Source organism: Hemiscyllium ocellatum, chromosome 22, assembly GCF_020745735.1.
Source record: "Hemiscyllium ocellatum isolate sHemOce1 chromosome 22, sHemOce1.pat.X.cur, whole genome shotgun sequence".
Lineage (NCBI taxonomy): Eukaryota > Metazoa > Chordata > Chondrichthyes > Orectolobiformes > Hemiscylliidae > Hemiscyllium > Hemiscyllium ocellatum.
The window spans coordinates 45701937-45716446 of NC_083422.1; the positions used below are offsets into that span (position 1 = coordinate 45701937).

The window sequence follows — 14510 nt, forward strand, 5'->3', positions numbered from 1 at the left end:
ACTACAATGAGTGAACTGACTGAAGAATCAGAATGAGATGAAGAAGGATTTCCAAGTAAAACAGATTATCTAAAAGTTGTTGTTGAAGGCTATCAGTTAGACACACTGAATGATTTTTCTTTCTTTAACTTGGATGGTAAAGTGGGCAGGGTGTATAACAGAAAGCCAGAGCACAATTATCCAACTTTTTATTTCACCAAAGTTGGATTTCACTCATATCAACCATAATTATTGCTATGTTGTAAGTAGCAGGTTAATAGTTTGCATTGGAAAGTTAAAGCCATTATGAGGAAGGGTTAACTAAAGCAGGATCCATCCTATTCTTACTTCATGACTACTTATGAACAGTGGTATGGCAGTAATGTTACTGGGCTAATAATCCATAAACCCAGATAAATGCTTAGGAGATATGAGTATAAATTCCCAAAGGTGGAGGGCATTTAAATTTAATTAATGTATCTCCAAAAAATTTCATATCAGTAATGCTTAGTGTTATGAATCTTGTAAAAATCTATCTGGTTTACTAATCTGCTGTCCTTATCCGGTCTAGCCTACACATAATTCCAGACAATATTATTGAAGCTGCCTCATTACTGCCTTCTGAAATAGCCAAACAAGTTGCTCAGTTCTAGCAAATCATTTCAGAAAAGTCAGAAAGGAATAAAACTTGATGAACAATCCAGCCCAGTTCTTCTATTAATATCTGGGGACTTGCACCAAAGTTGGAATTACAAGGTGACTTGTCACATTTAGTGAATTATACCTTTCAACTGAAGTTCTGGACTTTTCCATCACCATTGCTGAGTATGCCATGTCCCTGAAAGGATAGATCTACCAGAGATGTCCTACTAGGGTCCTCAACATTGACTGCACAGTCCATTAAGTTTCTTAGCATCAAGGCAAACATAGGCAAGGAAACCTTGTGTTCATTATCACCTATCACCTAGTGTCTCAGCTGTTGATACCTCCGTGCTGAAAATGACTGGAAGATGTACTAAGGGTGGCAAGGACACAAAACATACTGGTTGAGGCATTTCAGTGTCCATCTCCAAGAGTGTCTCAGTAACAACATTGCTGATGAGTCCTGAGGGCCACAGAACTTTACAACCACAAACAAAAATAGAAATTGTTGGAAAAGCTCAGCAGGCTTGGCAGAATCTGTGAAGAGAAAGCAGAGTTAACATTTCAAGTCCGGTGAACTCTGATCACAGATGCTGCTGGACCTGCTGAGCTTTTCCAGCAATTTGTGTTTTCGTTTCTGATTTACAACATCTGCAGTTCTTTCGGTTGCTACAGGACTTTAGTTAAGCCACACTTGGAATATTGCGCATAGTTCTGGTCACCTCACTTTGGAGAGGGTTCAGAAAAGGTTTACCAGGATGTTGCCTAGTTTGGGGGAATTTTAGCTGTGAAGAAAGGTTGGATAGACTGGATTTGTTTTCACTGGAATACAGGAGGCTGAGGGGCAACCTGAAAGAAGTTTATAAGATTGCAAGTAGCAGAGATAGAGTGGAAAGTATGAGGCTTTTTCCCAGGGTGGAAGGGTCATGACTTGGGGACACAGGTTCAAAGTGCGAGGGGTAAGTTTAAAAGAGATGTGCTAGGCAAGTTTTCCACACAAAGTACAGTGAGTGCCTGGAACACTCTGCTATTGGAGGTGGTGGAAGCAGACACAATAGCAGCATTCAAGAAGCACCTGGATTCCTGTAAGTGAAGACAGTTTTAGAATGGAAGGGCAAAATATGTTGGCACATGGTTGGAGGCCTGAAGGGCCTGTTCCTGTGCTAAATTGTTTTTTGCTCTCTTTGTATGCCTGAAAGGGACAGTGGCAGCTGGTAATAGGACAAACAAGATTAACAAGAACCAACAACTTGATCAATCTACATGTCATAGATTCAACTTCTCATTATAGTATTGTTAGAAGTAACAATTGCAGAGTCCTGTAAAGATGAAGTTCCATCTTCACACAAGCCATCACATTGTGTAGCATTTCTACTGTGATAAATAGGACAGGTTCAGGACAAATCTAGTATTTGACAGAGAGTCAATCTGGCTTGAATAAAGAATGTAGGAGGGAAGGCCAGGAGCAGTATTCGGCATGCCAAAAAATGAGATGTCAACCTGGAATTTACAAACATATAAACAAGGAGCAGGGTAGGCATTCAAGCACTCATGCTTGCTCCATCATTTAATAAAATCTGACTGGAACCTCAAATTGACATTCCTGTTTACCTTCGATAACCTTTAAACCTATTGCTAATCAAAATTCTGCATCTCTGCCTTAAAAATATTCAAAGATTCTGCTTCCATTGCCTTTTGAGTATGAAATTTCCAAAGACATGATTCTCTGTGAGAAGTTTTGTTTTCTATTTTAAGTAGGTAATGCCTTATTTTTAAACACTGACCCACTAGTATAGTTTCTCCAACAAAAACATCCTCACTACATGTATCCTGATAAAACCACACAGGATAGGGCTGAAGGATGTGCAACAATTCTCAGCCAGCAGCATTGAGTGCATGATTCATTACAGCCTTCTCTGTAGCTGCCCAGCAGCACAGATACCTCGGATAAAGTGAGGACTGCAGATGCTGGAGACCAGTGTTGAAAAGTGTGGTGCTGGAAAAACACAGCAGGCCAGGCAGCATTCAAGGAGCAGGAGAATCGACGTTTCGGGCATAAGCCTGTTTTCAGCTAATTTCATTCATCCTACGTTACATTAAGAGAAACTGGAGACACAATGCACAACCACCACTATCTAGAAGGTCAAATGCAGCAGATATTTGGAAACATCACCAGCTGCAGGTCCACTTCAAGCCACACAGCATCCTGACTTGGAATTACATCACTGTTCCTTCAATGTCATCGGAACAAAATCCTGGAACTCCCTCCCTCTAGGTGCCCCTGTACAAAATGGACTGCTGTGGTTGAAGAACACATCCAGAACCTCAACCTGAGCTACAAATCTTCTTAAAACTCGCTAACATAGCTTTCTCAAGGGCACATAGGATTGAGCAACAAACTCTGGGCCAGCCAGAGATATGCACATCTCATGAATAAATAAAAAAAAGTTTCAATCAAATTGCCTCTTACCCTTCTAATCTCCAGCAGATACAAGCTTAGCATGTACAGCCTCTCTTCATAAGACAACCCACTGCCTATTCGTCTAGTAAACTTTCTTGAAATTGCTTCCAATTCATTTACATTTTTCCTTAAATAAGGTGACCAACACCTTACACAGTATTCTAAATTGCTATATGTGTTCTATATAACAGAAGCATAACCTCCAATTTTTGAACTGGGTTTCCCTTGCAATGAATGATGACATTATATTAGTATTCCTAATTCTTTGCTGTACCTGCATACTGACCTATTGTTATTCATTCCCAAGGATACCAATTCCCTCTGTAATCTCTCACCATTTAGATAATGTGTGTTTTCTTCTTCATGACAAAGCGGACAATATCACATTTTATGAAATTATACTCCATTTGCTAGGTCTTTGTCCACCTACTTAAAGTATCTTTTTCTAGCCTCTTTATGTTCCCTTCACAACTTATTTTCCTATCTATCTTTGTGCCATCAGCAAATTTGGCAATGATACCTTCAGTCCCTTCATCCGTGACATTTATATAAAAATAAACAGCAGTGACCTCTGTGGTATACCACTCATGACAGCCTGCCAATCTGAAAGAGATGCATTTCGAACTACTCTCTGCTTCCTGTTAGCTATCCAATATTTTATCCATGCCAATATGGAACTCCCTTCATAATGAGTGTTTATTTTCAGCAACCAGCTTCTGTGGCACTTTTTCAACATTGGAGTGAGAGACAAACCAAAAGACTACAGGCCAGTAAGTCCAACCTCAGTGGTGGGGAAGCTATTGGAAGCAATTCTGAGGGACAGAATTAATCTGCACTTGGAGAGGTGGGATTAATCAAAAACAGTCAGCCTGTTTTTGTCAAGTGGATGTCATATCTTATCAACGTGATTGAATTTTTAGAAGACATAACCAGATGTGTAAATGAGGGCAATGGATTCAATGTAATCTACTTGGACTTCATCCTGAGGGATTGTTCAGTGAGGTTATATGGATGGAACTGAGAAATAAGAAGGGGGTACTCAGTTTGATGGGATTGTACTATAGGCTGTGCAATAGTCAGGAGAAATTTAGGAGCAAGTATGTGGGAACTGTAGGAATAAAAGTGTTGTAATGGCAGGGGATTTTAACTGTCCAAACACAAACTGTGAGTGCAACTGTGTCATAGGGCTTGGATGAATCAGAATTTGATAAGTGTGTTCAGGAAAAGTTTCTCAATCAGTATGTAGAAAAAGGGCAAAACCTGACCTCCTCTTGGAAAATAAGACAGGGCAAATGATTGAGTGTTAGTGGAGGACCAGTAACCTATTAGTTTTAGTCTATTAGTTTTAAAATAGTTATGGTAAGGGATAGGTCTGATCCACAAGTTACAGTTCACAATTGGACAAAACCAATTTTGCTGGTATTAGACATGAATTTTCAAAAGTTGATTTGGGGAGGTTTTCCGCAGGCAAAGGGACATCTGACAAGTGGGAGGGCTTCAAAAGTGAGGGTTCAAGGCCAGCATGTTTCTGTTGGTGTGAAGGTCAAGGCTGGCAGGAGTAGGGAACACTGGATGACCAGACATATCGAGCCTCTGGTCAAGAGAAAGAAGGAGGCATATGTCAGATACTGGCAGCTGAGATCAAATGAATCCCTTGAGGAGTACAGGAGGTCTAGATTCCCCACTTTAGAGGGAAATCAGAGGGCAGAAATGGGATATGAGATAGCTTTGGCAGATAAGGTAAAGGGGAAATCCTAAGAGATCCTACAAACATATTAAGGGCAAAAGAGGAACTAGGAAGAGAAAATGGCTCCCGTCCTAAATAAATATTTCTCGTCAGTATTTACCATGCAGAAAGACATGGAAGCTGGGGACCTCTGGGAAATAGACAGTGATATCTTAAAAACATTGAGGAGAAAGTGAGGTCTGCACATGCTGGAGTATCAGAGCTGAAAATGTGTTGCTGGAAAAGCGCAGCAGGTCAGGCAAATTCGACGTTTCGGGCATAAGCCCTTCATGAAGGGCTTATGCCCGAAACGTCGAATTTCTTGTTCCTTGGATGCTGCCTGACCTGCTGCGCTTTTCCAACAACACATTTTCAGCTATCTTAAAAACAGTCCAGATTACAGTAGAGGAGGTGCTGAAAGTCTTAAAATGCACTAAGGTGAATAAATCCCAGGACTTGATCAAGTGTGTCCCAGGACATTGTGGAACGCTAAGGAAGAAATTACAGGACCCCGAGCAGAGATATCATCAATAGCCACAGATGAGGAGCTGGAAGACTTGGAGGTGGCTAATGTTATGCCATTACATAAGAAAGGCTGCAAAGAAAAGCCAAGGAACTACATACCAGTGAACCTGACATCAAAGATGAGTAAACTGTTGGAAGAGATTTTGAGAGACAAAATTTACATGCATTTGGAAAGGGAAGGACTGATTAGGGTTAGTCAACATACCTTTGGGCGTGGGAAACAGTGTCTCACAAATTTGATTGAGTTTTTTGAAGACGTGACCAAGACAATAGATGACTATGGACTTTAGCAAGGTCTTTGACAAAGTTCTGCATGATGAACTGGTTAGTTAGATTAAATTATATGGAATACTGGGAGAGCTTGCCAATTGCTTACAAAATTGACTTGATGGCAGGAGACAGAGGGTGGTGGTAGAGGGTTGTTTTTCAAATTCGAGGCCTGTGATCAGCAGTGTGCCACAAGGATCAGTAGTGGGTCCATTGTTGTTCATCAAAGATTTGGATGAGAGTATAGGAGGCATGATTAATAAGCTTGCAAATGACACACAACTTGGTAGCACAGTGAACAGTGAAGTAGGTTATCTAAGTGTACAATGGGATCTTGGTCAACTGGGACAGTAGGATGAGGAGTGGCACCTGGAGTTTAATTCAGACAAATGCAAGGTGTTACATTTTGGTAAGACAAATCAGGGCGGAACTTATACAGTTAATGGCAGGGCTCTGAGGAGTCTTGTGTACAGAGAGACCTCGAGGTGCAGGTACATAGTTCTTTAAAAGCTGCATCCAAGGTAGACAGGGCAGTGAAGGTATTTGGCATGCTTGCCTTCATTAGTCAGAGCACTAAGTACAGGAATTGGGAAGTTGGTAAGACATTGGTAAGCCTACATTTGAAGCTCTGCGTACAATTCTGGTCACCCTGCTATAGGAAGGATTTTATCAAAGGATGCAATAAGGATGTTACTAAAACTGGAAGATTTCAGTTATAAAGAGAGGCTGGGACTTTTTTCCTGGATCATAGGAGGCTAAGGGGTGACCTTCTAGAAATGTATAAAATCACGAGGGACATAGATAATAAGGTGAATAGACAAGATTTTTCCCCAGCTTAGGGGAGTCCAGAGGGCACAGGTTTAAGGTGAGAGGGGCAAGATATAAAAAGGACCTGAAGGGCAACATTTTCACACAAAGGGTGGTGCATATATGGAATGTGCTGCCAGAGGAAATGCATACAATTAGAACATTTAAAAGTCGTTTGGACATGAAATAAATAGGAAAGGTTTAGCAGGAATTCGGCCAAGCACAGGTCAATGGGACTGGCTCAGTTTAGGAAAACTGGTTGGTATGGACAAATTGGGGCAAAGGGCCTGTTTCTGTGCTGTACCCTCTATGACTGGGGTTGCTTTCTTTGGAGCAGAGGAGGTGGCGTGGGGCAGACCAGCTGAGTTTCCGTTTTTATTTGCAACAATTTACTCAGCAGCACTTCACTTCTGAGGTTCCAGCTTATTACCATGTTATATCCAATTAACTGCTTTTTAATATAGCTCCAACATTTATACTATACCTGAGAGGTAAAGTATATGGACACTCATTGTATTAACTGCACAATGTACTTGTAAAGGATAAGCTTACCTGATGAACCACCAGCCCTCCAGATTCCTCTGTATGACCTCCACCACTACGCCTTTCTCAAAGCCAATCTCATCCTTGCCTTGGTTGACATATGGCTGTACAGTGATGTATTTCTCCTCTAACACAAATAAATATGACAGTAATGTTAGTACAAACCAATTTCAAATTATCATTCAGAGATATAATTATCCAAAATTGAGAATGAATGTTCAGAAATCAGTCTTGATAGTGATGACGAGCTGCTAGACGAGAAACTCCAATAATTCACCCATTGTGTAACTTAAACTTGAATTATTCAATCTTTCATCTTAAGCAAAATAAATAATCCAATATAACGCTGGGAAACTGAATCATTAGTTGAGTTTCACTTTAGGGAAGAACAATAGGTTTATAGAGGAACCTCAATTATCCGAACAACACAGGTGGTGGAATATACTGGAAAAAAAGAGGTTATGAACATTGGTAAGATGAATGGAGGAGCCAAATACAATTTAAATGTGTCGTAGCTTTGTGCAGTCTGAGAGGTTTGGGGGGTCCTTGGGCATAAGTCACAAAGAGCTGACATATGAGTTCATTGGGTAATAGGGATGACAAATGGAATGTTGACCTTTTTATTTCAAAAGAAATGATATATAAAAATAGGGAAGTCATAGTCATAGTGTTATGGAGCATGAAAACAGACCCTTTGGTCCAACCAGTCCATGCCAAACATAATCCCAAACTAAATTAGTCCCATCTGCCTGTTCCTGGCCCATAACCCCACAAATCTTTCCTCTTCATGTGCTTATCCAAGTGTATTTTTAAACGCTGTAACTGTGCCCACATCCACCACTTGTTGAGAAAGTTCATTCCACATGAGAGCCATCACTGAGTAAAAATTTGTCACTCATGTCTTTTTTAAATCTCCCTCTTCTCACCTTAAAATATGCCCCCTAGACTTGAAATTCTCCAGTCTAGGGAAAAGACACCCATCATTAACCCTATCTACAACCCTCATGACATTTTCTTGCTAAAACTATACAAAGTAGTAGTCAGACAATGCCTTGAATATTGTGAATAGTTTTCATTCCCTTATCTAAGGCCCAAATTTCCATAGGTTATATGACACAAAACCAAGCTAACCTGTGTGTGCACTTTTCAACTCCACTCAAACTACTTTCGGTAATTTCTTATCGAAGCCTAATCATATTGTCAACTCCTGTCTCCCTCAAGTGCTTGTCCAGCTAAATACACATATGCTATTCACTTGAACTGCTCCTGAAGTAGTAAATTGTACATTCTTACCACTCTATGCATAAAGATGTTTCTTCTGAATTTCTAGTTTTGCTCTTCTCTCCAAGAGGCAACATTGGGATGATCCTTATGCTTCTTTAGCTCAGTCCAAGTTGTGTTCAGGCTTTTGAGGGGATTTCACCATGAGGTCTAGCACATCATCTCACTGTATCTTACCAAACTCGTCTCATTAACTACCTACAACGTCACTTTGGTGTCTGTCAAGTTAGACTCCAGCTTTGCATTCCCAGAACAACTTGTCACTTTGCAGATATCCCTAAAACATCAGCTGCCTTGTGTCTTCACCATCCTTAAAAGGCAACTGTGCACCCAGAGGAGCACTGGCATTTTAAAGCTGCTCTCCTCAGTCAGAGCTGTGTACACAGGATGTAGGAGAAGGGTAAGATGACACTATGATTCTATGATAGGGACCTGGCTGCTCTGGTCAAGGGTGTTGGGCAAAATAAAGATGTTATTTTCTTGGAGTGGTAGCAGAGGAGGCCAAGTCACCAGATCCTGGCAGTCCGGTCAGAGGTCAGTGCCATCTTAATGGTCCAGGGGAACAGTCAGCAGCATCGTAAGAAGACCAATGACTTTCTCCCTTGCACCAGAGTAAATGCTACATTTCTCTTTCTGCTAGCTCACTCTATCTCTGCCACTGCACCCCCACCTCCCATAAAAGTTCATGCTCTGCCACTCTCACTGCTGTAAAACAGCAACCAACTCAGCCCCAGGCAGGAAATGACCATGTTGTCAGCAATTAGACACTGTGTCCATATGCAAAGGAATGGACAGGAGCGGCAGACTGATATGAGGGATACAATGGCTGTTATTGCCCAGAACTGCAGCGGTGCAGTAAATCATGGAATAATTTAGCTGACTACTGAAGAGGTGCACATACATAGGACCCAGCTATTGTTTTTCCGGACCAAAAGCAGGATGAAGACCATCCCCATAGGGAAACATAGCAATGCCAAAGGCATCCAGCTAAAGGACAAACCACACACAACCTCCTCAGTAGCCTCCACTCAGAACTCTCCAGAGGTAGCCAGAATCTCCACCTTCACCGCATGTGCTCCTTTGAATCTTAGGGGTTGCAGCCAAAAAAGCATTAAGTTGCAACTGCCAAGAAAGTACTCAACATATTTGGCCTGTCCAGAAGTAAAAGACCCCAGATCTCCTGACCAAACCTTCAGGGCCAACAAGCCCACTGCTATGCTTGCTCTTTCCATTTGAGCTGCAGAACCAGGTTTTGCTCTGAGACACAATGGGAGGAACTGGAAGAAGAAAATTTATCTACAGCATTTTGATAGCACAAGCAACAATGTACTATGTGTTGCATGGCACATTTCCCTAAACGGCATTGCTTTGACATTATATTGCTCTGTATCACTAAGAGTCTATATAACCACAAATGTGACTCAGAATGAGGCATAACATTATGGCTACACAGACTGTTTCCTGGATTGATGTCCTGTAAGTGAGTGGCATATACAGGGTAATGAGTCCTGCTGGCACTCTATACTCCCTTTGGCTTCTGAGTCCAAACATTTTGGTATGAATGAGGTGGTCAGTGATGTATGGGGCAGGGAGCTACAAATCAACTGGCATTAGGAAGGCCAAGGACTAATAATTCTAGAGGTCTGCATCATATACTGGTGTTTCCTTTTACTGCCCTGACTATGGGTTTTGCAGCCTCCCTTCTCACAGATCATCGCTTACTGTCTATGCCAAGGGTGCTCTCAGCTGTTGTCTTCCTTATTGTACATTTTTGATTTCTAGTATGATGGAAGGTAATGATGGCTGCTCCTTGGCGAATGACTTGCGGCCTCAGCCTTTATGCGTCAGTGAGCTCCTAAACATTCATAATCCCCTTCCTGATAGTCCAAGCCATAATCCCAATATGCTTTGCACTTCCTCAGCCCCACTCAACCCCTCTAGATGACCCTGTGTCTGCCCACCATTTGCTCCCAGGTCCTGGCATGCCAAGTGTGATCATATACTGTTCCTCTTTTGAAGCCAGGATGCTTCTGCCCATGAACGAACCCCCTTCCCACAAGGCTTTCTTCCTGTCCATGCTTTACCATATTCCCTATGAGGTATTGTTGCCACAGCCCCAGTCTCAAAGAGTAGCCTGCTTGAACTTGTTGCTGTGGCAGTGGACTTATTGGTCCCCCACTACCTCCCTTACTCTTAGGTTCTGTGTACAGACCTGACAGACTGCCTGTGGTCCATGTTCTTGAGTAACCTAACATTAGATTAGATTAGGTTACTTACATTGTGGAAACAGGCCCTTCGGCCCAACAAGTCCACACCGACACGCCGAAGCGCAACCCACCCATACCCCTACATATACTCCTTAGCTAACACTACGGGCAATTTTAGCACGGCCAATTCACCTGATCCGCAGATCTTTGGAATGTGGGAGGAAACCGGAGCACCCGGAGGAAACCCACGTAGACACGGGGAGAACGTGCAAACTCCACACAGTCAGTTGCCTGAGGCGGGAATTGAACCCGGGTCTCTGGCGCTGTGAGGCAGCAGTGCTAACCACTGTGCCGCCCACTAATGCCACCGTGCCGCCCACTAACCTAACATCCCAAGATGAGAAGTGTACAGTCCTTTGACTGACGGCTGTACATCTCCACAACTGCGTTAGCATTACCCCCCCCAGACTGGCTAATGCAAAGCCATGGGACTGACCGTGACACACTACCTAGAAGCAGAGGCATGGACTTCCCTGACTGATAGCACCTCAACCGGACACCTGACCATGGCCAATCTCCTGCCCTTGATTTACTGTGCTAGGTCCCACCGATTGATGGGTGTCTCCATGGAACTTCAGAGAGCACCATTCCCTTAAGACTTTGAGAAATTACTACTTGCTCTGCAAGTGCAATGTGTTTGCAGCACAAGTTCCTGGCACATGATCCAGAGGGTGATTGATGTAGCACACTGTCATATAGCAAAATGTACATGCCCTTGACCGAGGACTGCTAAGCTTGAAGGTATGTTGCCCGATTGTGGGACTGATAATAGCAAGGCAAGGCATGGATGCTGAGAGTATGCTGGTAGGCACTGAGTGAGGGAATGCTAAAAAGCAAGCAAGCTGGCTTAAGACACAATCTAGACCAATTCATGAGCTGCATTCCCGACCATGCATTCAAACTCCCCACATTGTAGTCTTTCTATTCTAGTTGCCTGTGCGTTTGCAATGCAAGTCTGTACTTTGTGAGCAGCCTGCAAGCTTTTCAGAGAGGTCAAATGATGGTCATGAGGGGTTCACAAATGCTGGATGCTTACTTCAAAAAGGTAGTTTAGGACCTGTGGCTGATGCCCATGAATCATGCCCTGAGATACTGTTTGGCCCTTCACAACATCGAGGTCCCCAAGACAGTCAAGTTTCTTGAGTGTCAGAGAGAGACTACCTGGAGAGGAACAGGGGTTTGTTTACACTGGGAGAATGCCATCAAACTGAACAAACAGTGTAATGCATTAGGCTTTCAGATAGAAGAATCTGGAATTTTACTTTGAGGTCAGAGCAAATATCCATAGCTTGGAAGATAAAAGTTTTTTTTAAATTTCAGTTTTGGCTGTTTTTCAAAAGTCTTGGCTCAAGCTGGAAGTGTGTAACATTTGCTCCTCAAAAAGGTAGTTTCGGACTGGTGAAAAAATGTAACCTAAGTGTAAAGAGTTCAGTTTAAAATTTCCAGACCAGAGGTTTTTGATTACAATTCCAAAAATGTCAAGTAAAGCTGAGAAAATCAAAGTTATGTGACAAATCAAGGAAGAGGCGAACAGATTCTCATGATCGGGAATTGAAGCCACATTTAAGTCTAAATCCACGAGAAGGGTAGAGAAGGGAATTCTCTCCAGGTTTCGAGTACTGTAACAGAATGCTGCAATAGATTAATGAGATTGTACGTTTATTGAGTATATTAAAAACTTTAATCTGTTACATGTAAATAGTTCAGTTTTTTTGGCTTTGCCTTCATTTCCTTTGCATAATAATATTTTGTTTTACTGTTAAAACTTAATCTGCAGGTCATTCTTCTAGGGCATGCGTATCAGTGAAACAGGTAGGAAAAGGGCTGAGACCCTGAAGGCAGAATTATAGGAACTAAGAAGGAACTTAAAAAGCAGGATCTCAAGATCAGTAAACTCAAGATTATTCCATGCCATGTGCCAGTGAGCATAAGAAGAGGAAGACTGAACTATTGAAAATGTAGCTGGAGAACAGGTATAGGCGGGAATGCATCAAATTTGTGAGGAATTGGAAACAGTTCTGGGGCAGGATGACCTGTACAAGCTGGACAGCTTACACCTTGTGGGAAGATTTGCTGGTCTTGTTTGAGCGGGTTTAATCTAGCTTGTTAGACAGCTGGAAACCTGATGGATAACCCAGATTGGAAGGATGCAAAGTTGGTAACAGGAAATCAAAAGGATGCTAGGGAGACTAGACCACAGGTGTGGCTGTACTTAGAAATATTGACATTTCTGGTCACCGCATTATAGCAAGGATGTGGAAGTTGTGGAAAGGGTTCAGAGGAAATTTACTAGGATGTTGCCTGGTATGGAGGGAAGGTCTTATGAGGAAAGGCTGAGAGACTTGAGGCTGTTTTCGTTAGAGAGAGGAGGTTGAGAGGTGACTCAATTGAGACATATAAGATAATCAGAAGGTTAGATAGGGTGGACAGTGAGAGCCTTTTTCCTCAGATGGAAATGGCTAGTACGAGGGGACATAGCTTTAAAATGAAGGGTGATAGATATAGGACAGATGTCAGAGGTAGTTTCTTTACTCAGAGAGTAGAGGGGGTGTTGAACACAGTAGCAGACTCGCCAACTTTAAGAGCATTTAAATGGTCAATGGATAAACATATGGATGAAAATGGAATAGGTTAGATGGGCTTCAGATTGGTATCATAGGGCGGCGCAACACCGAGAGCAGAAGAGCCTGTACTGCGCTGTAATGTTCTATGTTCCATTGAAGTGAGCAGCAAGGATGATTCAAAAACAGAATGATGCCAAAAAATCAAAGCTAAAGACATTCTAATTGAATGCACACAGCACTCCCTCTCCCCACACTTTCCCTGGAGTTCTACAGAGGGATGTACCTTAAACTCTCCCCCATTTCTCCAGATAATCTAACCAACATTGCCCTGTACAGGGCAGAAGTGGAACCTGACATAAAGGTGCAGTGTGTGTGTGTGTGTGTGTGTGTGTGTGTGTGTGTGTGTGTGTGTGTGTGTGTGTGTGTGTGTGTGTGTTTGCGCTATTTGAAGACTTACCCGACAAAGGCAGCAGCAGCAGCTGTCTTATTGATGGTGTCCAGTCCAGCTGCCCTGGAGAGGGGTCGGGGACAGTGTTAGATGGGGAACAGCACTGGATGGGGATTGGGGGCAGTGCTGGATGGGGATTGGGGCGTTGGCGGGGTTTGGGAGACAGTGTTGGACGGTGTTGGGGGCGGAGTTAGATTGTTGAGGGCGGGGGCGGTGTTGGACAGGTTTGGGAGCGGGGGGTGTTGGACGGTTGGGGCGAGTTGCGGTGTTGGACAGTGTTTGGAGGGCAGCAGGAGGGCAGTGTTGGATGGTTGGGGGCGGGAGGGTTGGTGTTGGAAGCGGAGTTGGACAGGGTTGGGGAATCAGGCGTTGGATGGGGTTAGGGTGGGTGAGCGGTGTTGGAAGGAGTTGAGGCGTGGGAGGGGGACAGTGTTGGATGGGTTGGGGGTGCGGTGTTGGAAGAGATTGTGAGCGGGTGGGGGAAGACAGGGGAAGGTGTTGGACAGGGTTGGGAGCAGGGATGTAGTGTTGGATGGGGTTAAGGGCATGGTGTTGGATGGGGTTGGGGGGTGGTGTTGGATGGGGTTGAGGGATGGGAGGCAGTGTTGATCGGTGTTGGGGGGCCCACGGGGGAGGGGGTTGAGTGGTGTTGGACGGGGTTGGTGGGGGAGGAGGGGTGGTATTGGACGGGGTTGGTGGGGGCTGGACGGGGTTGGTATTGGATGGTTGGTGGGGCAGTGTTGGACGGGGGCAGGGGGTGGTGCGGGAGGGCAGCAGTGTTAGACGGGGATGAGGAATGGTGTTGGGAGGGCGGTGTTGGACGGCTGGCGGGGGTGGTGCAGGAGGGCGGCAGTGTTGCCTGGGGGTGGCGGCTCGCACGCTGTGTGCTTCTGCAGTCTCCTGAACGGGGAGCAGACTTTAAAAACTCCCAGGCCCAGAGGAAAGGCATTTAATCGATTAACCGAATAATCGATTATCCAAACAAAATAGTGCCCGCCCA

General features: G+C 43.6%; 1 protein-coding gene across 4 annotated transcripts in view; it reads right to left on the minus strand.

Moving 5' to 3' along the window:
* The window catches only part of sh3pxd2aa (SH3 and PX domains 2Aa), a 306310-nt gene that overhangs the window by 42466 nt on the left and 249334 nt on the right, over positions 1-14510 (minus strand). For all 4 annotated transcript variants that reach the window (XM_060842142.1, XM_060842139.1, XM_060842140.1 and 1 more), the window contains one exon: positions 6960-7077. In XM_060842142.1, coding sequence (XP_060698125.1) covers positions 6960-7077 — 118 coding nt within the window. The remainder of the gene's footprint in view (positions 1-6959; positions 7078-14510) is intronic.